At 42.8% G+C, this 27,900-nt stretch overlaps 1 protein-coding gene across 15 annotated transcripts in view; it reads left to right on the top strand.

The window, feature by feature from the left end:
• F13A1 (coagulation factor XIII A chain) overlaps window positions 1-27,900 on the top strand; it is a 208,662-nt gene that overhangs the window by 148,157 nt on the left and 32,605 nt on the right. For 6 of the 15 annotated variants that reach the window (XM_085537783.1, XM_085537781.1, XM_085537780.1 and 3 more), the window contains 5 exons: window positions 787-950; window positions 2,837-2,981; window positions 4,948-5,096; window positions 11,133-11,321; window positions 21,368-21,619. In XM_085537783.1, the coding sequence (XP_085393909.1) occupies window positions 4,949-5,096; window positions 11,133-11,321; window positions 21,368-21,619 (589 nt within the window). In that variant the 5' untranslated portion in view covers window positions 787-950; window positions 2,837-2,981; window position 4,948. Of the gene's footprint in view, window positions 1-786; window positions 957-2,000; window positions 2,665-2,733; window positions 2,982-3,545; window positions 3,767-3,796; window positions 4,005-4,947; window positions 5,097-11,132; window positions 11,322-21,367; window positions 21,620-27,510; window positions 27,807-27,900 lie in introns of those variants that run through there. The other 9 variants (XM_085537782.1, XM_085537785.1, XM_085537788.1 and 6 more) reach the window with 9 other exon arrangements.

Below are 27,900 nucleotides of genomic sequence, written 5' to 3' on the forward strand. Positions count from 1 at the left end.
ATGCTTTCATACCTAGATAAAATTCTTCTATATTTTCCATTTCTAAGCTGAATTTCTTCTCACCTCATTGTAGACGTTGGCAGTATAGATGCATACAGTGGGATCCGTCACCTCAGGCTCCCTTTGCAGTCAATACAAGGAACATGCACTTTTAGGCCATGATTCATCTGACCTATTTACATGTGTGCTGTAGGAGGAGATGAATCACTGCCTAGACTAGATCTCTGTGGAGGATAAAGAAAGCCTAAGATGCCCAGCTCAGATGTAAATGCTTATATGGATCTACAGATTGAATTTAAACTTGTGGTTTGGAATAATATTTTTCAGAGTTAAATTTCTTAAGCCACATTTTCTTAGCAGAATGTGTGTATGAATATATGTATATATAAAACAACCATATATATAGCCACATATATACGGTTGTTTTTAATTTTCCTGCAACAGAAACATTTGCAACAATATCTTTTGAAAACTGGCCCTATATCCCCTGCTCCAAATGTTCCACCATCTGAAGATCTGCCATTTTGTCTCTCTCTGCCTCTGCCCCTCTTTCACACATACTGTCTTGTACACATGCTGTATTTCAGAACTGGGCCTTTAGAATGTTCAGCATTAGTTCAAAATATACTGTTCTGTGAGTGGTAGCCAGAGCTGCTAAACACATAAACGAGTTGGTTTTGGTTTTTAAAAAACCAAAAGCAAAATATGCAAACAAAACCACCAAATGAACAGTACTGATATTTGCTTCTGTTTAAAAATAACATTTTTGTTCATATTTTCTGCTAGAATCTGCTCTACTCTGCCTTCAGCCTTGGCAAGGCAGGGCATTATAGGAAGAGACAACAGTTTCTGGAAGACAAATAATGATATGGAAGGAGGAGGAAGATAAACTTGGTCATCTAAGAAAGACTGCAAGTTCCCAAGTGAAACTCTGAGAAGACAAGAGAGAGGTAAAGGTATATTACATGTAGAAGACTGGAGTTCAAAGTGTCTCCTTTATGGGAATAAGTATTCCTTCCTTCCAGAGATGGTTATGCATGTACATGTCGTACAAAGTTCCAGTGCATCTGAATTCATATCTAGACAGCAAATGGGCCCAAAGTTAATATTTGGGGTGAAAAAAGAAGAAGAAGAAAAGTAAGAAAGGAATTCACTGTTTTGCAAAGCATTGCAATGCTCATCTGCTGCCAAGGAGTTCTCAGTGTAGCTAAATAGTGGTAGGCAAAATACCCCTGCCATCCAGCTGCTGGCACACAGCACAGAAAACCATTTACATGAGCACCTGGCTGATGAGTTTGCTTATGACAGATCTTCACACACTCTCCTCTCTGTCTGTAAAGCTTTACTGACTCCTATGTTTTGTGAGGTTTTCCCCCTAAACTTGTTATCTGGCATGGAAAGATGGAGTGATGCTAGCTCTTATGATAACAAGAAACTGAATTTGGGATTACCCTTCGCAGTGCAAACTTTCCAAACATCTGAGAGCTTTTCTGTGGTGATCATGAGGAAGGGTTGTCCGACATCCAAAGTCAGTTGCAGTCAATGGGAAGAGCATCTACAACTGCAAAGGTCTTTGGCAAAAGCCACAAGCATTTGAAGGCTGTCTCTGAGTAGCAAGTATGGACTCAGCTCTTTAGCAGTGCAGGAACTTCTTCATGAAGAAAGATTGCTCTTTCACTGGTCATTCCAGAACATCATTCATTAAATATAAGGCCCTATGAGAAAAACAGGCCTTCATGTTCTGCATGCCCCCTTCTGCATCAGCTCTGACGTCAGTACTTTCAAACCATAGATGCTAAATTAAGGCCAGTGCAGTCTAATGGGTGAGGAAGGACAAATGCTAAAAATTCAAGGTAGTGAGAAAATACCTGGCATCTGGAGCTGTCATAAGCATGAATTTACATCACTCCCCACAAAATAAATAAATTACAGCCTATGAAACATTACTCTCCCTGGATGCAAAGCTGCTGCCAAAAATTTTTGTCTCTTTGCTTTCCCAGTGATCATCAGCTTCTGCCAAATGCTCCAGGGAGACCTCAAAGGGCACAGGGAGACATCTACAACTGCTGGCTGCTGAAGCAGAAGGGCTGAGCTGGGATCATTTGGCTGCATCCACTCACCGCCGTTCTCACTCTGACTGAAAGTTTTCCTCCTGGCTCTGACAGCACCACAGCCACTTGGGGAAGCACATGACTGCCTCGGGAGATGGAGTTTCTTATTTGTGTTGCAGGCCTCCAGCAGGCATGGCACCGAGGCAATATTTACTTCAGTTTCTATAACGTCATCACAGCAGCTGCAGTTTTGGGAACTGAAGTACTGGCTGGAAGTAGGAGAGGCACAAACACACCATGCAGAAATCAGAGTGGAAAAAAAGGAGAATTGGCAGCCAGCCTCCTCCCCCAGAAAGCTCATTGTGTTCCTGGGTGTCAGGGGCATTGCTTGCCCAACAGATGGTTACCACGAGGACCATCTGCAGAGAAGTTAGCCCATGGAAACTGCAGTTCAGGGTAACAGAAAGACCAGATCTCTCCTGGCAGGGTGCCGGCACACTTGGGGGAGCATAGCAGAAGAAGCAGAGTGCCTTGGCCAGGTGGCTTTCTGTGCTATGCGCCTAGCAGCCCACTGCAGGAGATGAAGGAGTGTTCTGCGCCCTTTGACTCTGAGGTAGCGTAGTGCTCATGTGCAGGTAGGGAAACTGGCTCCAAAACCTCTGTGGTCTGGTACTGAGTCTCAGCAAGCAATCCTGGCTGTCTTGTTAGACTGAATACAATGCCATTCTAAGGGAGCCATGCTGACTCTTGGTCTCTAGTGGACATCTCTGCCTCATGTCTTACAGGTGCCCTGGTTTGTGTGCAGCTGTCTCACTGCAGACTCTACCAGGAAATCTTCAGGGAGGTGGAAGATTCTTCCTTCTTTCAGATTATTTATCTCCTATTTCCCATACAGTAGTGTCATCCAAGTTTCTCCTCTTCTACCTCCTGGTAAATAAATATCCATGGCTACTCTCATGTATGTAAGTGGGGCCGTCCACTACCTGGTTTTTGCACCTGCATGCATATTCCTAGTAGATTTGTACCTCTGGTGCCAAACAGCATCAGCTAGCAGGTCAGTGGGCCTGAATTCTTCCCCCTATACCTCTTCTTGTCTGTTTAACTCCAGCTGTCAGTGGAACTACATCTGATGGAGGAGGTGACAGGGAGTCCCCAGTTATGTTACAGCTTAGTGAAACTGAACAAAGTTGGTCTACAGCTAAAATGCTTCCATTGGGTACTGCTCCATTGGGTACTGCTCCTTACACAAGTTTTTAAGTGATACACAAATTATTATGGGTAAGAGCAGAAGGTCAGTTGCCCTAGATTGGCGCAAAACACTTTAATTATCCTGAATTGCACAGTTTCTCATGGAAAAGATCTTGTTTGTTGAGCCAGCAATGAGCTTTCCATGCTCATACACCTTGTAGTCCGGAGAAGGACTGCTGTGAGGCACTGTGCTGATAAACTGTTGCTGTTTTCTACCTTGGAGTCCTCTGAGAGCCAGCGCCTGAAGTTGCAGAGCAGGCATGCTGATAGAGGCACCATTAAGACTGACAACTCAGTCTGTGTCACTCAGAGAATCCCTTCCATTCTTCCATTTCATATGCTCTTGTGCCATGAGAAGCTGTGTTCTGTATCACTAAGGACTGAAACTTCAATGCCCAAGCTGTTTCCTTAGACCAAGAACTCTGAAATACTCCTGATGAGTGGTTCCTCATGAGAGATGGGGGAAGGTAGGCAGGGAAAGGGAGGAGGAAGCAAAGACATGCCAGCAGTGGTGGCAGATCCTCGGAGATGGTGTGGGGAGGGCTTGGCAACCCTTTCAGCACTGTCCTATTGCAACAGGAGGGAGGAGGATATACAGAAGTTACTTAAAAGCCCTCAACTTTTTCCAGGCTTCTATTAAACATCAGAAAATCTTCAAGGAAGAAGACAAAATTTTAAAAATAAAAAGACTATCTGAAAAAAAAGGTACCCTTTCTAACTAGAAAGCTTCCTTTAAGAGCTTACTGCTATTAAATAATTGCTGTATTTTGAGATGATGTTTTCAGGAGCTTTGGGAAGAAGCTGTGTTCTCAGCCATGAATATTTTCTTAGTTGGATGGTGTGGCTTTTTCGTTACTACGTGCTTACACTGAAATAGATGTGAAAGCAGTTTTGACTAGCTCAAAGAGAAGTCTCTGATCAGCCTACATCTGAGATTTCCCTTAAGGTTGCTAGTAGGAGAAAAATAAGTGGATAAGTGTCTTTTTTTCTTTCTTTCTTTCTTTCTTTCCTTTTTTCTTTTTTTTTTCTGTCTTTCTTTCTCTCTCCTTCTCAAAAGTGGGTTCTCTGTGTACAGGAAATAGTCCTTTAGATATTGGGTGTTTGTGTGCATAGAGACAAAAAATATAGTATTTCAGTAATCATCCGCAGAATGTTGTGGGCTGTAGTATTTGAGATGATTGCAGTATAACTTAGACTGTCGTTTTTATTAGAGGGGGGTGGTGTGCAATATACTTCCTAGGAATATAATTTGTTATTTAGGATGCAATAATGTTGTTTTAGAAGGTGGGAAAGATGGTAATTTTCTACCTTTTTACCAGAAATTCCCAAATGTTTCTAATGCCCTGCTTCTCCTAGACAAATACTTCTGTGTTAAGCTTTCCTTTCCTCCTTCCACCCCCCTTCTTCTCTTATTCATGTGTTTTCACAAACACAAAATGCCTTACAATCCTCAGAGAGCTGTACTCCATCATTAGACTGATGTTTTCTGCCTCTCAGTTTTTATTTATGTGAATCTAAAAATGTGTAGCTCACTGGCACCCCACACTGTTTCTGGTTCCTCCCATCTTATACATGCCACACTGGCTTGTGTGTGCTTTTTCCTTGCACTTTTTCTTTCTTACATAGTATTACAACATCTTTAATACAGGATGTCTGGACCAACGAGCACCGACAGAGAGAAACAACCTCCCTTGAATGGGAGAAGAGCCCTCCCATCAAACAACTCCAATGCTGAAGAAAATGATGTCCCTGAAATGGATGCTTTTGGTTTGATACCTCGAGGATTTAATCCAAAAGGTACAGTGTAAAATTTAAGACATACATCATTTTTTTGCTTCTAACCATAGTGTGTGGTTAAAAGTCGAGAGTCTTTTTTTCCAGTTTGATTACAATCAGAGTAACTATAGGAGAACTTCCTTGAGTCTTTAAATTTGTGGGTGACTGTTCTAGGGCTGGGCTGGTTGAAAGCTCCACTTTGGAGATGTGGCAGAGCCTCTGAACATCTGCAGTGGGAGAACACATATATAGTTTCCTAACCAAAGTTGTCAAAACCTGTTATTGTCCTCGATGAAGGTGGTCCTGTCTCTGGTTGCTTTTTCTTTACTCTGGACCATCTCTTTTCTTTCAAGCAGCTGGTGGTTAAGCAGTTCAAGACACTGATCTTGGTTAAAACAGGCTTTTGGACAGGAGAAGTAGAGTAGAACATTTAATTTAGTAGTTTTTAGTTCCAGTTCAACCTGGCTCACCTGTTGGCTTCAGACATGGGGTGGAGAGAGCAGGAGAAACCTCCCCTTTTAATGGCTCTTCTGGTTTATACAACCTTAAACTGACTGTGAAGCTGCTGCAAAATACTTCTACTGCTTGGTCAACTCACCCATAAAAATGACTGAAAAATTCAATAATTCACCTACAGAAAGTGTTTTAATAGTTTGGCTGTAGAGACAAAATACAATTCTGGGGCTGGGCAAATCAGAATGACTATTTTTGGAATTAATCTGAACAGCACAGACAAGATTTAAAGGAAAATGGAATTGAGTCCTGAATGATACACCAAGGCAATGATGGTTTGGTTGTTTTTGTGTTGTTTGTTTTGTTGTTTTTTTTTTTTTGCCTAAGATTAACAACAGAATCTGCTGCATGTAGCAACTCACAAGAGTGAGATGTGATAATACTTAGTACTCCTATGGAACTTTTCATCTGGGGTTGAAAGAGTGCTTAATAAACATGGACAAGCATTAACTGCTTCATTTTACACAGTAGGAAACAAGTAAGGAGATTTTCAGTGACAAGCTCAGAGTCCTATTGGAAATCATTATTTCTGTACTCTTAATCATCTGCTTTGCCCATGTCCTCCCCTTCTATTACACATGCATCGCCTTAAATAGCATTTCTTTAAAAAATGCCTGAGCAAACCAACTGGAATGTTAAGGTAGTAGGAACTTTGCTTTAACTTCTTCAGACAACCCTGCTGTGGGGCAAAATATGAGTGTTCAAATTGTCAAAGGTAGTGTAATACAGGCCCTGACTTTGCATATTTTCAAATTCAGAATGCTTGCAGAAGTTGGAAATGTGTAAGGGTGCAGGATACCTTGGAAGGAATGCAGTCTGTACCTAAAACCCATCACTTCCTGAAGGAGGATTCCTACCAGCATGTGAGGAGACCTCTTTGCATCCTTCCAGTACCTAAAGTGAGCCTACAAATAGGAGAAGAGCCAACTCTTTACAAGTGTAGAAAACAGCAGAACAAGGGGAAATTGTTTTAGTTAGGGGAGGGAAGATTTCGGTTGTCAAGGGGAAGTTCTTAACCAAGACAGTGGTGAGGTGCTGGAACAGGATGCCCAGAGAGGTTGTGGATGCCCCATCCCTGGAGGTGTTCAAGGCCAGGATGGATGGGGCCCTGGGCAGCCTGGTGTAGTATTAGGTATGAAGATTGGTGGCCCTGTATGTAGCAGACGGATTGTAGCTTGATGATTCTTGAGGTCCCTTCCAACCCAAGCCATTCTATGATTCGATGATTCTATGAAGCACTTAGTATCAGGCTCTGAACTAGTGTGGTGCTGGTAGACAAGAGTATCACTCTTTTCTGAAGTACAATGAGAACAGGAATGTGAGGTCAAATTAGTTGAGGTAAAAGCTGCCTCATAAGGTGATGCTGCAGATGAGAACACAGCCCTTGTCAAAAGCAGGAGTTTGTGTGGACATAGGATCAACTTGACTATGGGACTAGTATGGCTGAAAAAAGTAAGTATAACAGCAAAACTCTTATTGTTCAGCTGGTTCAGCTCTGCTATACAGTTCTGCTCTGCAATGCTTGTAGCAGTAACATGCAAGGGTGACCTAGGTGGAGGAAAGGGAAGGGACTATAGCTGCATTCTTGCCTCAGTGCACATCAGCTGTGATTTAAGCCTGTAATACCAGCTGATGTATATGTATTCCATGGACACTGTTTTGGGGTAGGATGTTTAAATCACCTGTCAGAGTATACTAAAGGTATATATTAAAGGTATATATAGCCAAATGCTTTCTACATTTAACTAGCACTTATGTTTGGAAGCTGGGCCTATCAAGAGCACTTGCAGCACTGGGGTAGAAGTGAGAGCCTTCAGGCAAAGCAGGAGCAGCAGGGTACATCAGGCTGAACACGTTTTTGCCTTGGACTTGCACCACTTCCTTTCTCCTCTTCTTCACTTCCATACCTCTGGGTTGTCCAAGCCTTGGTTTGCGTATTTCACTTCCACATCACCCTGAAAAAGAACAACCCTGCTTGTACAACTATGGTGTTTTCTAACCTTTGGGATAGGGTGGGACATTTGCTGTAAACACCTGAATGTTGGTGTCTTCATCTGTGTCAGATGTTAACCAACACAGAGCTAGCCCAGGTGGAGGTGACAATACAGTTCTTCCCGACAGGCAGTAAGTGTCTTTTCCAGGGTGCCTTTCTCAGCTCCACTGTCTGCAGCAAGCAGATCTCTCTGGCCATAAGATGTTACATGTCTGGCTCACAACGTTTAGATGCCTACATATAGAGGACTTTGTCTTGAGCTGAATCCTGCCCTTGTTCTCTGCAGTGTAGGTGTCTACAGCTGAGCTACTCACCCTCATTTCCCTTGACAGCCAACAGAGAGAAACAGGCATTTTTAGGGTGTGATTCAGTTGACCTATTTTAGCTACTACTCTAGGATGAGGTAAACTGTGCTGAACGAGCTCTCTGCTGACACCCACTTCAACTGTGCTGAATCACAGCCACATTAAAACTGGTGGAGACCACAGGGACAGCTGCTTCCCCAGCCTGGTCCACTGGTTGTCTGCTGCAGGCTGCTTGCTGCAGGCTTCCTTAGCAATAAGCCTGTGTTTCTGTGTACACCTGTGCTGTGTCCTCCCCCCTGGCTCTTCCTAGCCAGCTCATCTCCCCACACTGAGCTATAAGTGGGCCTGACGCATGCAGACGGCTGGGTGGGAGGACATGGCCTTGGGGCTGCATAGCCTGCGGGCTGCCCACATGCCCTTCTTTGCTAAGTGTGGGGACTGCCAGGGAATCGTGCATCCCCTGTTGGCAGAACAACTGTCACCTCCTTTAGAAACTCCTACTGCTTGATCTGTAACCCGGAGTCTTTTCTCTCTTGTCCTCCAAGAAAATCTGATGATTTCTGTCTATTTTTGGTATTGTAAAGCAGCGCGGAATTGTGCTCATTTATTTCCAAACAAGGTTAACATAGAATCACTGGCTTGTAGAATGGCTGGGGTTAGAAGGAACCTTAAAGGCCACCCAGTTCCAACCTCGTGCTGTCGTCAGGGCTGCCACCACCAGCTCAGTCTGCCCAGGTCCCCATCCAACCTGGCCTTGAGCCTCCAGGTATGGGGCTCCACAGCTTCTCTGGGCAGCTGTGCCACTACCTCACTGCCCTCTGAGTAAGGAACTTCTTCCTATCATCTCTCCACATGGCAAAGGCTTTAAGAAAACATGAGACTGCTACCTCTTGCACAGGAAATTACCTGCACTAAATAGCGGATGAGGCTGAGACAAACCATCACATAGATCTGACTTCCAAGGAGACCCCTGATGTCCACCTATCCCTCACAAAAGACAAGCAGCACTGTGTGAAGCTCTAGGACCTTTCCTTTCGATTACTTCACCCTTCCCTGGTGAAGATGTTTGTGTATCCTGTTAACCTGCACACTTGTGTCCTCTCTAATTACCATTACTTTAATTAGCACAGGCTCAGTCACAGGTCATCTTCTTCTGATGAGCTCAAAGAAGTTCATTTTAACACTGAGAGCAAAATGTGTTGTGTGCAGATGTGTGTGACTGTATTTTGACGGGAACCTTATAAAGTCCTGGGAAAAAATGAAGCAAAAGCTGAACTGACACCCCAGGGTGGCTGAGCTTTGTAGTTCCTTGAAGGGGTTAACTTGCAAAGGAAGGGCAGGGACTCTTGCCTTTTGTTTCAGAACATGAGATGAAAACACAACAAATGTTCAAAAGAATTTTTATGCCTCCCTGGAAGCAGAAAGAAGCTGAGCCAAACTTACTGTTAGTTAGATCTCTCGCAGAGCTGTGATGTGAAGCTTTTACATGGGATGTTTCCAGCCTAAGAGAGATCGGGAGAGAAAACAGCAGAGGTTCTCCCTTGCTCTCTCTTCACAACCCTCCAGGAAATATCTGCCTTGCATAATTTAATTATGACCTTTGTCAGCATTCTTGTGAGTGAGCGTGGGTAAGTTTTGCAAGGAGGGAAGTGAAAACGCTCCCTGTTTCATAGAGGCACAATGAGAAACAGTTTCTGAGCAAAAAGCATTTGAAGTTTCACGCAAGATCCATCTCTATGACTCCAACTAACACTAAGGCCAGTGGGGATCTACAGAACTTATTCCAGAAGCCTGGAGAATTGAGGAGAGAGTTACAACAACATTGTCATGGAGCTTTACCTTGCCCAGAGCCTTCTTGCCTGCTGTGGCTTCCTGCCTGCAGGAAAAAGCTGCCTGCAGAGCTGCGTTCTGAGGTTCTGTGCAGGTTCTGTGCAGTGGGCTGTGTTTAGCTCCCAGTGACTCGACTATCCGACTCATTTGCTGAGTACATCACTCGTGCTCACAGCGTACTCAGCAGCAAGCCAAATGAGCCACCATGCGAGCACACACAGCTCCGCCAGCTGCTGGAAGTGTGCACCTCTTCCTGCCAGGCATGAGTCTGGCTCTGTAGTTGTCACTATAAAATGCAGAAATTGGATGGTTTCTAACTGTCAGCACCTGGAACTGCAAGCTGAGAGCTGCAAATCAAGCTTTACTTCTCTGTCTCTCTCCTCGTGGCAATAATGGTCCTCCTGGCAGAATTTTCATGATTATCTGTCCAAGCATGAAGGAGAAAGAATGATGTCTGGTTCATTCCTGTATGATTGCTCACTGTTAGCAGGAACTGGCTGTGAAGCTACTGGGTACAGCTTCAATGTGCACAGGGACAGAGCTGTTGTGTGCAAGGGATCCCACTGTGCAGTTTCTCAGCATGGTAGTCATATAGCTGGTGGTGGCTGCAAGTGCCTTTGGCAATCCAAGTGCCACCACACGCTGGTCATGAGCTGAGCAAGCCAAATTCTGGCAGCTATAACCCTTTAGACAGTCCTGATTTGAAGGGAGTGAGGCATTTACTTTGCTTGTGCATGTTATAGATACCCACCGCTGTTTGACTATGACTTTATACTGTAATTACATACCATAATGTCATACTGAGTTTTCATAAAAGATACTGATAGTGGTGGAGGTGTTCTGAGAAGCTGAGTCTAGATGCATACAATACACCAAAGCCTTATTTAATATAGGCATCCAAGCTCTCAGCTGAAAGCAAGATCATTAAAGCCTCTCTGGCTCTGCGGTACTTGGTAGCAGTTGTGCTTTACAAACATTAACGTATGTATTTAAGCATCAAAAAATCCCTGTGAATATGCATTTTACAAGTGGAAGTCTGAAGAATGGAGACATGGAGCCACAGCTGTCAAAGACACACTGATTGTTCCCTGACCTGCAGAAAGCTGATGCTAAAGGAAGGACAGAGCACAGCTCTCCCTGGCAGCATTCAGCTTATCACCCATTAGAATCTGCCCTTTGTGTCATTGCTTTCACCATTTGTGAGGAACTTTATGTCCTTTGCAAAAGCAGCAAGTAGACAGAGAAATTTCAGCCCATAAAGCTCTGCTCAGGCAGGAAGGTGCTAGCCCCAAACAGGTCCAGCACACTCCATTGCCTTTCTTGATGAGGCAGTGTTGAAGAAGGGGTAGATGGGTCCTCTAACACTGATGAGGTCAATAATGTGTCTGCTTTCTGTTCATTGACGTGCCTATGCAGATTACCTGCGTGTTGTGGATATTCATATGTTCAAGGAACCCGATGAGATCAACAAGCAGCAGCATCACACCGACAAGTATTACAATCCCAAGCTGATAGTGCGTCGAGGACAGCCTTTCCAAATCCAGATAGACTTCAGCCGACCCTATGAGCCAGAGAAAGACCAGATCTGGCTGGAGTATTTGATAGGTAAGTGCCCGGCAAAGACCGTGTTCTCTTAGAAAGTAAGTCTGACAAACAGGAACACATCAATACTTAACGACTGGGTCTTTTCCTATTCTCGTTGATAAACCATAAACACACACTTAAACAAAGCCAAATAAATGGTTTTCTGAAAAGGGTCTGAATCCTCAAGATTATTATTATCAACAAAATTACTTGTGAGAGAAGAAGGAACAATACTTGGAGATTTTTATTTAGCAAGAAGCTATACTTTATTGAGCTTTCAAGGTTACTTATTTAATAGCATATGGCAGTGCTGAGAGGTAGATGGAATGGGAAACACCTATCACTGGTGTTCAGGAGATGAAGGGAGGAGGAGCCCATTGTTTGAAATGGAAAAGATGACTGTATGAGTTGAGATAACATAATGTTGGATACACAAGGGGAAAAAAAATAAGCAGAGCGGAAGAATAGAAGACCTTACTACTCTGCAGCCTGCATTTAGAGCCAACCTGGTAACAAGGGAAAAAAACAAACAAACAGATTTTAGCTTTGGACCAGAAGTTTACTCAGGTTCATAACCAATTTACTCCAAAAAGAGCTGAGAAAGCATTTTTTATCCTTTCTGAGAGATCTTTGCCAGAGACTCAGATCCAAATGTACCTGTTGTCATATTGAAAGCACAGGACTAAAGGAAAGCATGATCTGGATAGTGAAGGGGAAAAGGTTGTGTCTTCCCACTGTGCTCCAAAGATGACCCTCTATGCATCGCAGTTCTGGGAAAGCCCCGATTTCATCCAGAATTATCTGGGAGTTTCTGTGTTAAGACATCAATGTTCTGTCTATGAACTCTCTAAAATAGATTTGAATTGATGTTTTCATTTACTTTCCTTAGAGAAGTGGTTCCAAAATTTGTAACATCGATTTGTGTTTTCTTTTTTTTCCACTGTTGAATTATGATGATGTGGACATTTATTAGATCTGTTGCCTTTTAAAGCTAGATGGGCATTTATCTCTTAAATAGATACGCAGAGAAAAGGTTACAGTCTGCACATATTTTTTTTCCATGAGTCTCTTCTTTCTAATTTAAATTAAGGTTGGGAGGCATGTTATGACAGTCCAGTGAGTGACTGGCTGAACAACCACAAGTGCCTTTAAAAATTTAATATGCATAAATATCATTAGTTCTTTTGGGATTTAATTAAATTCAAGACTGTTCCCTTAATCTTTATATGTTTAAAACAAACAACTGTAGCAAAAAAAAAAGAAGTGGAAAATGGAACATTTGTTTTTTATTGCATTGTGTGCTGTTTGCATTTGTTTTAATCAGCTATTCTATATTGGACGAATAAATTTAACACTTCTTTTGATAAAGCACAGTCCACTTGAGACAAGCTACTTGTTTATTTTCCTGTTGCTCTTTCCTAACACACATTTGTGCATGGTTTTTACTTTGAATCTCTAAGCCCAGATAAAAACCCTTTCATTTTCAACCATGGAGGGAGCAGAGTTAAACACAGCCTGAGCCAGGGGAGATTTTGCAGCAAGCTCAGTTCTGAGTGATGATTGTGGAGTTAGACTTATGTGTGTGGTTGTCTTGTCTTCCCCTCCCCGTTCTTCACCATTACTGTCCTTTCTGTGAAATGGGAATACTAACTCTGAAGTCTCGTGTGGTGGCTGGGAAACAACTGGAGGAAAGGAGATGTGTATGCAGAATAGTATACAGTACTATTGTGTTCTCCTGCTTTCAAGTGTCTGCTTCTGTGAGCACTGCTGCACTTGTGATAGGAGGAATATAGCTCACAGAAGTCCAGCTGGGAGCCGCAAAGTTCAGGCTCCTCTTCTAGGAATCAGTTAATACTGGATGCTTCACAGTGTTTCCTTTTGTGCTCATTTGGTGAAAAGAAAGTGCATATGCTCTCTGAGGCTAGTAACAGAAAGCAAAACAAAAACAGTCCACAAAGGAGGAGAGAATAAAGGGAGCTGCAATCACATCACCCAGACATGATCTGCTTGACTCTTGCTACTTCTCATTCTACTGGCAAGTCCAATATTTGGTGCCATGAAGGAGACAAAGTAAAATTCTCTTATTTAGCAGTGGGTACCAAACACCAAAATTTTCATAGACGAGCTTGCCTTTGTCACAGAGAGTATTTTTTTATGTTTGTCTGCCTGAGGAGTGGACATTCATCTCCTGTAATGCAAGGTGCCTGGAAACCCAGTCCAGAAACACTGCCTCTCCAGCAGAGGAAGCAAGCAGGTACCTCCAAGCAGCACTTTAGCCCCGCTGTCTTAAAATGGAACAAATTCTAGACTTTTTTTTCTTCCTCTGTTGACTCCAGTCCATAATCGAGGCTTTGACCTTAAGATGACTGAAGATGACTGAAGACGGGAGAGATGAATCTCACCCCTCAGTACTGTCAAGAAGGAGCTATACCATGGCTCAGACTTCAACCGTACAGCAAACACAACCTGATCTCAGAGAATCTCTTTGAACAGAAATCACAGTGATGCCTGCTGGGAAAGTACTGAGTAGGAGAGTCTGAAGTGATGGATGTGATGAAATACTGGCAGATTGCTGCAAAATGACCATTTCCAAAGAGATCTCTGCTTGCCTCAGCAATGGGTTTCAAACAGTGCAGCAGAACCATAGAGTACCTGGGTTGGAGGAACCTCTGGAGGCCTTCCAAGTTCTTGCTGGAAGTAGGTCTAGGCTGCTCATGCTGCTCAGAGCCTTGTCCTGGGGTGTTTTGGTTTTGGGTGTTTCCAGGGTGGGAAGATTACCCTGAGCAATGCAAACTAGGCTGTCCATGAGGTGTGGGATCTTTGGAGTGTTTCAAGCTGCCATGAGGTACAAAGAAAGTTTTGGGAGGGACAGCTAGACTTGTCTCCCAGATAACTTTGCTGAGAAAACTCAAATTCTTTCTTTACAGGGCTGTGCCTGCAGTGAGGGCTGTTTATACAAAGCTGTTTAGAAATTATTAGTCCCCAGCACTAAAAATTTCCCAGCGTTGATGTTAATCCATCACAGATTTTTTTTCCACTGAAGATTAATTTTGCTCCATTACCATCCTGCTACAATGATAATATCTGGATCTTTTGTGTATGTAGAGCTATTCCATTTCTTTTTCTCCCTGAAATTTAGCTTTACATCTCTTTTTTTGTTCCTGGTTTTCTTCTTTTGAATCATTAAAAAGATGATTAGTGAAGCACACAGAGACTGCTTAATCCTTCTAATTGATAGTGAATCAAGGATACCTGGGATAAATGCTTCTCACGTCATGCGAAATTTGGTCTCAAACACTCAAAGAGCAATCTTCAGCATCTTTACTTTTTTTTTAATCTACAGTCCATTTGAGACTATTCACATAACCTACAGTCCATGGGATAAATTAAATATATATATATACGTATATATATATTAAGTATGTAATTATTTTACTTCAATCTCTTGAAGGTAATTTTTAAGTCCTTCTGGGATAATTCCTTGTGACTAAAGTCCTTTTTGCCTTAACAGACTGCTTTCCATAGAGTAATCATTGGTGAAACTGGATGGAGTGCTAATGTAAATTATTATAATTCAGTTTTTCACATAATGCTTCATTAAATTAGAACTGTGCATGTCTGCCAAAGTAAGGGGAAAAAAATGAATGTACTGAAAATCTGTGTGGAAAAATATCCCCGTATAAAGAGTAGTGGATATTATTCCTGTTCTTGTGCTGGACTTCGGCCCTTCTTCAGTACCTGTGTTTTGGGAGCTGCTCCATCACTGCATTTGTTTCCTTTCTTGCAGCCCACTCCCTGGCTTTAAGGAGAAGAAAGGTGACCACCACCTCTTGGGAAAAACTCATTTTAGTGGTTTGGGTATGAGATAAAGGAGTCGTTTGATTTGAACAGTTTCATTTTACTTGCACTCTTTAGGGGTCAGGAGTAGCCAACCCATCTCATTCCCCCTGATTACCACCCCCCGTGGTGATGGGGTTAGAGTTTGTGCTGCTGTTGGCTTTCCACTGTCTTAGCTCTCACACCTGGGGCAGCCAGCCTGGCATTACTGCTGTAAAGTTACCACAGTCACTGCTGCACTGGTAATGATTTCACTCAAAAGCAGACATATGATTAGACAGGCCTTCAATCTTGCTTTTAATAGCAGTCTCCTATACATGGCCGTAAATTCTGGAGTGGTTGATAAGTTTATATGGTACATCCTTACTCTAATGATATATTTCCCCACACTCTCATAAATTGTTGTCTATTTGTATTTTACTTCAATGCTTTCATAAATCCATATATATCGGTGTAGTTCTAAATATTATTATGAACCTTTTATTCATTGGCATCCTTCTGAAGTGATCATAAATTCCAACCCTCTAGGCCACCTTTCCACACATGTGCATGTGTGGGCACCCGCTGACCCCCATCACCTTCTGTACCCCCATCAGCTTATGGCCTGAGATGACAGCAAGTCTACTGCTCCCTTTACTACAGTTTTCCCAGGCCCAGTCCAGAGGAATAGTTATAAACAATGAAAGCATGTAAGAACAAAAAGATGTTAGACCTGAGCCCATATGGCTTATTCAGTTGGCATTAAATTCTAACCTATAGTCAGAAGGGCATTTGAGTATGACTGAAAAGCCAGGGGTCCAAATGCAGACTGCCTCATAATCAACAGTGCTCCATCTCCCTGCTTAATGAAAAGCTACAAAGAAATGAACAGTTACAGAAACCTATGATGGTCTGAACATAGAGACTGAGCCCATAGTGTCTGCCATTTTCTCTGTAAGGTTCCACTTGGAGGAAGAAAGGATAATTTATTAGCCATAGAACACATTTCTCTCCCTGGAATTTCCTAATAAAGAAAAACAAAACTTTCCATTTGCTCAATAAAGGTGCTGGGGTATTTCTTTCCTTCCTTATGGAATTCCTGTTCAGGCTCTAGAGGAGCAGAGAGAAGGGAGTTCCTCAAGATGCTCCATGAATTCTCTCTTTAAAAAGGATCTCTAGTCTGCTCTTCCTTTGCATTGCTATAGCAGCATCAAGTGGTGTTTAAAATTAGCTGCATTATTTAATGCTTTTAATAGCTAAGGCACATGACTCAGATGTATGTTTTACGACTGTAAAGTACTCATAATATTCACTCCTGGGACAGAGTGGTCAAATGTTAAGGATTTCTAACTGGAGCTACAAGCAAAAATTATTTGAAGATATTTGGGTTTCCTACATTTCCAAGTTTGTTCTGCAGCACTTCTGAAGGCAATGGGACTAAAGACACTGAGATGCTTAGGAAAAAATTGTTTCTCCTTGCTTGTTTTGATTGTTTGAGTACAGCTGCTCTCTCTCTCTCTTTTTCCCTTTTCCTTTGTTTTTCTCATTCTGTTTTCTTACGTTTTCTGTCCCACCCTTTGCCTTCTCTCTTCTCTTTCTCTCTCCCTTTCTCACACACACACACTCATCATCTTTCTCTTTTCCTCCTGTCTTCTCCTCTTACATTTCTTCTTCTTCTTTACAGTGGCTCCAAGCTCCAGTTTGTTTATCGGCCTGTCACAATTGTTATTCTTCCAAGGCTAGCATTGAAATGGATTCTTTACCCTTTGGAAGAGCATATCTAGATAAAACAAATGAGCTTATTGAGGGAATTTTTGACCTCACTGTGTATAATGTATTTCCCAAAGGGAGATAGATTCCTCAACTCCTTTAAAAAAACAATCTTCTAATGAGGGTTCCTAAAAAAGCTATTGAGAAATAGCCTTGCTAACCTCCTTGTCTTTTGAGATACCGTACTTCATCAGAAGGGAGAAGTACACTGATGTCAACTATAACTTTCAGCCCTGTGCTACCAACTTCTCTCCTTGCTGCCTACAGGAAAAGAGCCACTGATTTGCATAGGGCTTGCACTCATCAGTCCTTCCATGTTGTGCTAACATCATGGCCATACAGGAGCTATTTAATGCACACACATGTACAGCAATACACATGGACCCTGGGGATCAAGGGAAATGCTAAACTAGGTGGAGGCAGGAACTGCCAGGTGGCTGGGAAGGGTGAAGAAAGGGCAGTACTTGAGCAAGCCCTGGTCTCCAGTAAGTGACTAGGAAGTAAAAGCAGCAGGGGGACTTGGCAGACTTGGGGAAATGGAGGAGGAACACTTGTGTTTTGCTGACTGAACTTGCTGTACCTCTCTCTCTCTCTCCCTCTGTTGCTGTAAATCCCTCACTGATGCAGCAGTGTTATCCAGAATTAAACACAGCTGATGGGCCCAGGAGCTGACATGCTAAGGAGCTGAGGCATATGTTAAGAATAACTCATTTTGAGTGCATCTGTGTGTAGCCACAGTCTCGTGTTTTAAATAGCTCTTTCTTCTACTGCTGCGTAAATAGATTTTGGTGAGTTTTAACAAGCACTGTGCTCTTCTTTCTACACCTATAGAGTGGGTGGGAGAGTGGGAAGACTACTGCATACACGCCCACATTCACACAAGCTTCAGTCATGGTGCATTCATTCTCATGCTTATTTTCTTTTAAAGCCTTGTGATGCAGCATTGAGGTGGGGAGAGCACTGCTTCTTCAATAGTGATAGCAGATACGTTGCTCCACTTCTCATGCGCCTGGAAACCCAGGTGTAGAGCAGAGCTGAGCTGCAAGTGAAGTGAATTGGAGCCTTAGGAACTTAGCTTAGCTTAGCTACAGAAACCAAGGTGAGATAAGAAAGAAGGAAAGTACCAAAGGCCTGTGCACCATGCTGCATGAAAAAAACAGCATGTTTGTGCCATTACATTTTCTGTAATGGGGATTTCTGTAAAAACAAAACAGCCTGTTGGCAGTATTGTGGCTCAGTGCCTAGACCTGCATTGAAGTGCAGAGAGATGGAGGCTCCTGAAGGAGGGATACTGGGAATTCTCCTAGCTACCACTAAATACTAGAACTCTTCTGGAATTTAACAAGAGCCTATAAAAAAGAGACTCTTATCTGTGCCTGGTGATATCAGTGCAGTGGCCTCCAGAGTTTCTAAATTCTCATCTGTCTGCTGTTAGAGAAGAGGGGATGGGGACATCCCAACAGCATGTCATGCAACGACTTTGTCTTTCACAGATGAATTTGCTGTGAAATGTCCTCGTGTGAGGGCCAAAGCCTCCTACACCCAAAGCACATGTGAGCACCGTGGAATGAAGCAGCCACAGAGAACTGGCTGCATAGCATGGCTCAGGCTGCCAACTCCCAAAGCAAATCAGAGCATGAGGGATGCTGAGCCAGCTGATGCTGCTGACAGAAACACCCTCCTGTCAGCATAAAAAGAATTTGTCTTCACTATGTGACTGCTGGTCCTGATATGCACCCAAACACACCCTCCTGCCTCTCTGCATGTTGAGCTAGCATGAGAGATCCTGAAGAGAGTGGTTTGCCAGGAGTTCACAGGCAATGAGTTCACAGGTAATGAGTTTTTAGGTAACATTGAATCTTCTTCCTTTGAGACTCTCACCTGGAATGTGCAATCACCATTGCACACTGTCCCTTCTTAGAAAGAGCTGAATACTCAGATATCCCAATTATGAGACAAAATCAGCCATATTTTTCCACTGCAGCCAGAAATGTGTGCTCAGGATGCAGATAGATTCAAACGGCCAAGCCATCTTGAGAAGACATCCCCACAGTGTTGATAAACAAAGCATTGAATCTGTGTAGGGATGCTTTTGACAGTAACCTTAGCATGTGATGCCAAAGATATGCTCTAGTACCAAGGCACCAGATGTGTGTATGTGAGAGTAGTGTGGCTGGTGCTGTCAGGTGTCTGAATGTGTGATTACAAATCAGCTCTACAAGCTCTTGTCAGAAGCAACAATTCCCCTGCTCTTCCATTTGCATTTTGGTTTTCATTTCAAAAAAATGAGGAAACTTGTCCTCTCTTCAAAGAAAGCGTTGGAAATTCCTCACTGTGCTTTTGAAAGCCCTGACTGTCATCCCTGTCTTCTTTCTGGATTCAAGACTTATGCAACTGTTAGCGAACAGCCAAACCCTGCCTGCCAAACCATGTTTGCTTGCGTATTCTGTTTATAGTGTCTGCAAATTATCCTGACTTCTAGGATATTCCTTCCCTGGCTTCCCTGCTAAGTTTGCAGGGATGCAGGCAATATCCCATGCGGGGCAGCACTGTGGCCTCTCTCCGCATGCAGCTGTGGGGGTATGCATGGATGCTGTGCTGAAAGGATGTTGCTTACTTCTCAGCAGCAGCTGCAAGTGCTCCATTGTCAAACAGCAGATAGACAAAAGTATCTTGTGTGGCTTTGCATGCAAGAGGACCTTTGTTGTTTTGAAAGGTAAATGGGATTTTACATGTTGGGTCTTCAGATACCAAAGACATGGTACCTTGTTAAGCCTGCTAAGAGGTACAGGTGAGGAGGTTTCCATAAAGATGCGCTGTAAAGGCCCCATGGCTTCTTTGGGGCCCTGTATGGTTCTTGTGGGCAGACTCACTGCAGAGGAGTTCTGTAGCTTCCCGATTTCGAGCACACATAAGACAGGGACATTTGTGTGTGGAGCCACAATGCAGCATGTTCTGTCCCTGATAGGCTCCTACAGCAAGCAACTTTCAGTGAAAGTGACAGCATCAGTTCCTAAAGTACATAAAAATACTAATCTTTTCCCTCCTCCTTTCTGGGAGAGATGGAGAAGATATTTAAATAAAAGTAGCACTTGTTAGTGGTTTTAGAGGGTGTCAGTTCAATTACTTGGTTTGCTCTGAAGCTTTGTTTGCATGAACTGCTTAAAAAACCCACCACAACTATTCCAAAACTAGAAAGAAAACATCTGCAGTGGAGGCAAGCTGGGTCATACCCAGTTCTGCTACAGAGAACAAGAATGTGTTCAGCTCTCAGATCACAATTGTTAGCAGATGAAAGACTCTCATGTGTTACTTCTATTGGCTCTTCTCTGTAGACTCTCCTTCCTTTGAAGACTTATTTTTGAAGTGTCCAGTGCTTTATCTTGTGCTGTTTTCTATTGATTTTGCTCTCTTATTCTAGTCCGTCTTTCTTCTGTAGGCCTCTTCTTTCAGCTGTATCCCTTGCTGATCTGAAAGGGTTTCATGGGTTAGAGTATCCCTGGCCTTTAGGGAGACTGGGCTATTTATGTGTTCTACAAGATGGAAGTTTTTGTGCACTGAATAATCTGTTGGATGAAGCTCACTAATCCCAGATATCTTAGAAACACGGGGGTCATGGCAGCTCACAAGCTGCATATTCAGAGTTAGAGTTGCCCTTTCCGAGAACATGGCATTGTTCTGATCTGGATCTATCTCTACATGAGCCGTATAAAAATAAACAAACAGGAAAATCAGTGCCTTTGTGTATTACATTTTTAAGCTTTAAAATAGTAGGAATGAAAAATAGAGAAGTCTGTCTCTCCTTCTGTGCTTTTCCTTGCTGTATTGGTGACTGAGAGTAAAACTAAAATCTGAAATGAAAAATAGACTTGAGAATGACATAAGGAACTCAGCCTTCTCACAAGCATCCTTTCTATCTATACCAACTGGTTGAATTCCAGTTACAGTTTGTCTCTACCTCAGGCTCAAAGGGTGCAACCCTTCCCATCTATCTTGAATTCTAGCAGTGTACATGTTTACATATAGTTTGTCTGTCTAGGTGCTTTTCGTATTTGACAGAGTAAAACAAGTTTATTTGGGTCATGATTTGTCTTAGTATAAGGCAAAATAAATATGAGCAGTACTTTGAAGGTGCATCATACTTTGGGGCCCATTGCTTACAGAGAACATTTATCTACCCAGCAAAGGTATACCAGTCCATACACTGGGAATCTAGAATTGATTCCCACACCATCTACAAGGTTCTTGGGGAAAGCACGGAGTATTCACTGAATGGGCTCCCTGCTGGCAGTATGCCCTTGTGTGGCAGCAGCACTGGCAACCAGGTACTGTGGAAAGCTCTAGGGAAGGCAGGTGGTTCCTGCCCACTAGCATTTGCCATCTCTGTTGGAAGCTGACAAAGGGACAGAAGACTGTTGGGAAATGAAGAGATGCTAAAGCTAGATGAACCACATCATGAAGTTATCCTCTTATCTCCCCAGGTCGCTACCCACAACCAAACAAAGGCACCTACATCCCAATCCTTATAGGTGATGTGCTGAAACCTGGAGAGTGGGGAGCCAAGATTATCCACAAGGAGAACAACTCTATTCGCCTCTCCATCATGTCCTCTTCTACCTGCATTATTGGGAAATTTCGCTTTTACGTTGCTATCCGGACTCCCTATGGCATCATCAGAACACACAGGAACTCAGCAACTGACACTTACATATTGTTCAACCCCTGGTGCCAACGTAAGTAGTTTATTATCAGTGTTAAAGCTTACAGCTTCTCCACGGGGCTTATTGGTTTGTGAGAGGGAGTAGTCCAGGAAAGGGAATTGGTGCCAAGGTGGTTGGAGGCCAGTCTATATGGATACAGAAAGGGTGTGGCTACACTTACCTAAATGCCCAGAGGTGAGTATTACAATCCTAGAGATACCCTGTGAGTGGGGCTGTAAGGGCATTCCATAGCTTCATGAGGCTAATTTTTTGTTTATCAACATAAGGCAGCATGGCACTGCTCCATTTCTGGTATTAAATATGCCCCAAGGTTTTGCTCTGGTTTTAATAACCATCCGTGTGAACCTTCTGCCTGCCTCCATGTTCCATAAACTGATAAATCAGTATGGGCATATTTTTTCCCCAGGATTTGGTGTGGGGTAGGATGTAGTGGCACCTCATTCTCAACAGCTGAATTACATTGCTGGTTGCTACATTTTAGGTTGGAGCATCTGCAGCCTAAAAGCCTGCTAAAACTCAGTGGGGGTTGCTGTCCTGCACAGGTTGGATGCACTCAGACTGCTGCAACATGATTGGTGGCACCTTGCTGTTACACAGCATTTGACCTTATAACTTCCCCTTAGCAGTGACTAATTACCAGCAACCTTGTCCTCTTTGAGGAACAGAACATTTTGCAAATTAGCCTTTTTTGTAATCCAGTGTGTTAAAGAACTTTTGGTTTTTAGCTCCTGGGCCAAGGTAAAATCAGCTCTTCTGCTGACAAAACTGCTCTTTTACCCAATGAACTCAAAGCATGGTTTAAAGAGAAAGCAAGGAGGACTGGGGATGCTAGGTTCACCAGCCTTCTTACAGGCTGTAGCATCGTGTCTCAGCTTCTGATGTTTGTAAGGCTCAATGTCTGGTACACATACTGCTATATATTTAGGTCACCAGCTAACTATATATCCTCCTGCCATCCTTCCGTCATCCTTCAATTTTTTACCAGAGTATTTTCATCAAATAATCCCGTACCAAGTAAGGGCCGTCTTATCATGTGATGAGTAAGTTTAGCATTATTAATAGAGACCATTATTCAGCCACACTGCTGTCAGTACATAGAGTGATTTGTGCTGAGTTCATTACTTGCCCCTGGTCCAAGGGAATATAAGCAATGATTAGCTTATGCATTATTTAGGAAGATATATGTTAATGCTGAGTAAAGTGGAGTTAGTTAAGCTGGAACAGGAGGGAAGGGCAGGGCCCAAGGCCTCACAGCATCATGAAGGAGTTTTGAAAGCAGCATAGAGTTATATACCTTAGAGATGCATGGTTAGTTTATTCTGGGAGTAAGGAGAGTGGGTAACAGAAAGCAAGGGATTATTGGCAAAGGTGAATGAATTAATGTGACACCCTGGTGAGCAGACAAAGCCTCTCAGTGTTTTTAAAGGTAACATCAACATGTACCAGTTCCAGCTCAGGACGTATGATTCTCCACCCCAAGGCAGAGAATCCTTTGGGTGGAGTCCTGGTTTCTCAACAGCCAGCTTGTTAGCCAGCACAGTGACTATGCTGTGGCTCAGCATCTCTTTAGAAAGGGAAAAGCCACAGAGGAAAATCTTAAGTCACCTCATGACAAGTATACAGCCAGCTAGGGCTGAGGGCAGTCATAAAATGTAGAAAGAACGTGGTGGGGGGAAATTGGCTGCCACAACATGTGTTATGGGGAACACAGAGTCTGATTTCAGGCATGAGGCAAGCAGAAAGAAGGGGAAAATAATCCCTCCTTCACATCTCCTACTGTTATCTCTGTGTGCCCATGTGTCATAGTGCTTTGCATTCACTTGCTGAGATGCATGGGGCTAAAAGCCAGCAAAACAAAATCCACTGTGTGGGACTGCATATAGAGCTCAGGACATGCAACAGCTGCCATCAAGAAGGCTGACAGAAATGCCTACTGCAAGAAAGCAAAAGAGAGACTCAGGGTAGCAAGGGTCTGCTATGGGGGTCACCACCAGAACACCATGTGTCCAAGTGTGCCACAATGGCCTCAAGTCCTGGCACTTGCTAACTACTGTAGCTTTCATTTTCTGTGTGCTTCATTTGGATGTGGATTTGCTTTCTTTCCCTCCTAAGCAGTTTGGACTAATTGGTTCCTGTGTCTGCTTTTTTCCCTTTGTGTTAGAAGAGCAAGGGCAGCATTTCTCCACAACTCGTCCTCTGGCTGGAAAAGTTTGTGCAGTGGAATGACAAAAGGATATAGAAACTCATGCAGTTAAACTGCACAGAAAACAATAGTTTGAAAATCTCCTGGACTTGTTTGCTGGGTTAATAGCTAAGAAGCAGAGTCTGAGTAAAAAGCCTCATTAAAAAGAGGGAAGACTTGGAGAATGGATGGATGGGGTTTGTTATCGCAGGGAGCAGAGTACAGACTCCATCAGTGTCTAGTGCAGCTATCCAACTCATCATTTTAGAGAAACATCAATGTGTCTGTATGAGCTTTTCTTTAAGACAGAGGCATTTATGCCCTTTCTTGTTACTTCTTTTTTCACCGTAGTTCAGTTTTGACATGTTTTCCCAGGCTGAGATGCATTTTTTCCTACTGTTTCAGAGCAAGTCTGCATGCTTTACCAGTTAAGCTACAGAGCAGCTTCTGTTCTTTGCTTCCAAAATCACCAGATGCTTTTATATGGTTAAGGTTTATCACCAAGAATACTTTAGAGGTGCAGATGTGGGGCCTGATCCTGCAAAATGATATGCATTTGCTCCATACATTTTGGAATTCAGCAAGCAAGTGGACTGACATTTCAGACACTCAGGTGAAATTTGCATTAGTTAATAAGTAAAGAAAAGCCTGCAAGGATAGGCAGCATCATCCCTTCAGCCAGCTGACATAGCTGGGAAAAACAGACATGCTCTTGGGCACACAGAGCCTTCTTCAGTTCTGAAACAAGAGATAGAAATGGCAAGTCATTAAGAATAACTTCTTTGTGTATAACTTGACTCTTAGCAATATCAGACTACATGAAAGCAGAGAATGGCTCCTTTGATCTAGGTACTGTGAGCTTCTCTTTCCAAGGAGGTGCTGAGCCAGCGACATTCTGCTTGGGAACACTCGGTGCCTATCAGGAAAAGACTTTGCACAGTCTCTTGTGGCCCTCCTAGGTGGAGGTGCATATTGTGTCTGTAAGTTGCAGACTCATGGGTTGAGGATTATGTTTCGTTCACACAAGCCTTCTGCAAAGTGGTTTAGATTAGAGCAGTTAAGTACATTGCAGTCTTAGTGGCTCAGTTGATGTTTCCACTCATGTCCTTCAAACATCCTGTTACAGTTTGAGGATTAGTAGAGTGTGATTGCCTTTGGACATTTCTAATTCTAATTCTAATATCACAGAATCATGGAATCATTAAAGTTGGAAAAGACCACTAACGTCATCTAGGCTAACTGTTCATCCATCACCATCCATCACCATCATGCACACTATAATATGTCTCCAAAATGTTAAATGTGATCAGGCATCCAAATTTGACTCAGTAACATTTTCTGTAGTTTGTAGCCATATATTGAATGTCTTCTACCAAAAATTCAAAAATTCACAAATTCAGAGCTTCACATCTCTTCTACATTCACATAGGCAAGAAACAGCCCTTGCACAGCATCATCCTAAGCTTGGTCATGAGTGGAATGGACTTTGTAGATATCTGTTTTAGCTCTTATTGCAGTGTGTTTGCCACAGTGGTGTTCGCCTCCCAGCAAGAGCTGGAGGCATTCAAGGTCCGGCTGGATGTGGCTCTGGGCAGCCTGGTCTGGTAGTTGGTGACCGTGCACATAGCAGGGGGTTGAAACCAGATGATCATTGTGCTCCTTTTCAACCCAGGCCATTCCATAATTCTATGATTGCATGACCTTGCATTCAGTGGGATTTCTCTCCTGCACTACTGTCCTCACTTGGAGTGTATTTTCACCTTATCTGTCTTCAAAGAAACATAGAGGATTATTTGCTTCTTTGTAGCACTGCTAAGGTCTTAGTAATTTCCCAGGATAAAAGAAGTAAGTAGAAAAAGCTTAAACTGCTAGAGAAAAGAACAAACAAACCTGGTGCTTTTTCTTGGAATTCTTCCGTTTGTCAGATGTGAAATTCTGCTTGCACCAAATAATTAGGAGTTGTACTATGTAGAGCATGCTTAGCATCAAAGTAGTCACAAATGCCTCATATTTTCTTCTAAACAGTTCTCAGGGGTAGTAAGAGCTGTCAGAAATCAAAGCAGCTGGCTTTTATGTGGAACACAGAGGCCCGTTTTACTTTATCAAAAAATAGAAATAATTTAAAAGAATTGACAGAGAAGTTAATCAATTTTCATCTGATTTAGCAAAGATCACGCCGTCTTGAAATAACGTAAGCGTCTCAATTGATACCAACGAGATCAATATTGATATTTATAATCCCTGAAAGAAAACAACAGCTGTCAAGAAGGCATGTGTATGCACTCTGCTGAATGCATAACTGTACTGAAGCAGGTGTGAGTTGTACTCCTTGAAATGCATTTTCTTTACTGTTTGTATACACGTGCTTTGATAAAACCCAGAGCTCAGCGAGTCAATACATGTAATTGCTCCATAAGCAAACCAGGCACATCCATCCTAATGACACAGAGCCTTGTGTGATTTGCAACATCTGCAACATTTCTGATGGGATGTTGTGCAAAACTTGCTTGGAGCTGGGAAATGGGCCTCAAGAAAGTCATGTAGTATGGTGCTTCTGAAGTATGCATGTCACTGCTGGCATAACTGACCATAGCCTTTGGATCCACTGTCAGGTCTTAACTCTCTTCCTGTCACCTGGTAGCCTCTCATTGTAAATTCATGATCTTCTGCTTTGTGCCTGGGTGCAGACTGACTAGGTTGTAGGTAGCGCCAGACTTATGAACAGCCCTTGTTACAACCCAGCCCTTAGAGACCAGGTATGTAGCACCATGCCTCTGTACAAAGAGAGAGCCTCAGACCTGCCTGCCTCAGGGGAAACCAGGCAAAACCTGCTGCTTTTCTATCTGCTCTGATTCTGATGTGGCCTGCCGAGCCTGTACAGCAACCCTGTCAAAAGCACAATGGAAAGCACTGATCTTCTCAAATGCGAAAAAAACCTTCTTCAATCCACTACCTGCTTCCATATCATTCCTTGCACACCAGTGTGAAGCTCTTGATGTTATATATATAATCCCTTCTGTATATATAGACACATGGATTTAAATACATTTGCTAAAAAAAAATATATCCAGCAGGTTCAGGTGTACAGACTGGCAAAACTCTTCACCTACTTGAAGTCAGTGTGAGTTTTGCCATTGATTTTTCAGATTTTAGCTGTTTTTCAGCTGAATTGCAGTTTTGTGGGCAAATGGAGAATCTCTTGAAGATGAGTTTTAGAAGGAAGTACAAATCTGATTTGAATTTCAACAAAATACAACAAATCAATAGGCTTTTAAAGCGAAATAACCCCATAGTAATTTGTAGTAAGATGCAAGAGAAAGCCTCTATGACAGTGGTAAGTGGCAGGTTTGCACTAGCCCATATCACACCTTCACAGGTTACTGCTTCTCTTTTATTTGTTATCTGGTGCCTCATTACTGATTTCCTCAAATTAATTAATTCCCAAACCATTAAATGTTAAGTCGTACCTCTTAGTCACAAAATATCGTTGTTGGCACAGAAAATAAATCCTCAACTGTTCTAACATCACAGAATTTCCCACCCATTTCATGTCTACCCATGAACATCTGAATAGTTTCATGTAGTTCAGGGTTATTTATATATGTTAACTATGGGTTATTTAAGTATGTGAATCCTCTTTGCAGGATGAGGATCCACTTATATTCTTTTGACTGCTATTAGTCCAATCTAGAATGTGTGTTTTATATATGTTTTGATGAAGATGTCTTCCGAATACTTCCAGTTTTCATTTGGACAAACTGAGAGACCTTGGACTGTTTGGCCTGGAGAAGACTAAGGAGGGATCTTATCAGGGCTGATAAATATCTAAGGGTTGGGTGTCAAGTGGATGGAGCAGGGCTCTTTTCAGTGATGCCCACTGGCAGGACAAAGGGCAATAGGTACAAACTGGAACACAGGGAGTTCCACCTGAACAAGAGAAAGAACTTCTTTACTTTGAGGGTGACGGAGCACTGGAACAGGCTGCCCAGAGAGGTTGTGGAGTCTCAGTCCCTGAAGGTATTCAAAACCCAGCTGAACACTTTCCCATGCAACATACTTGGGGGAACTGCTTTAGCAGGGAGATTGATCTTGATTTCCAGACGTCCCTTCC

This window comes from Coturnix japonica, chromosome 2 (assembly GCF_054131305.1).
Source record: "Coturnix japonica strain WE chromosome 2, WE-NBRP24, whole genome shotgun sequence".
In the NCBI taxonomy this organism is placed as follows: Eukaryota; Metazoa; Chordata; class Aves; order Galliformes; family Phasianidae; genus Coturnix; species Coturnix japonica.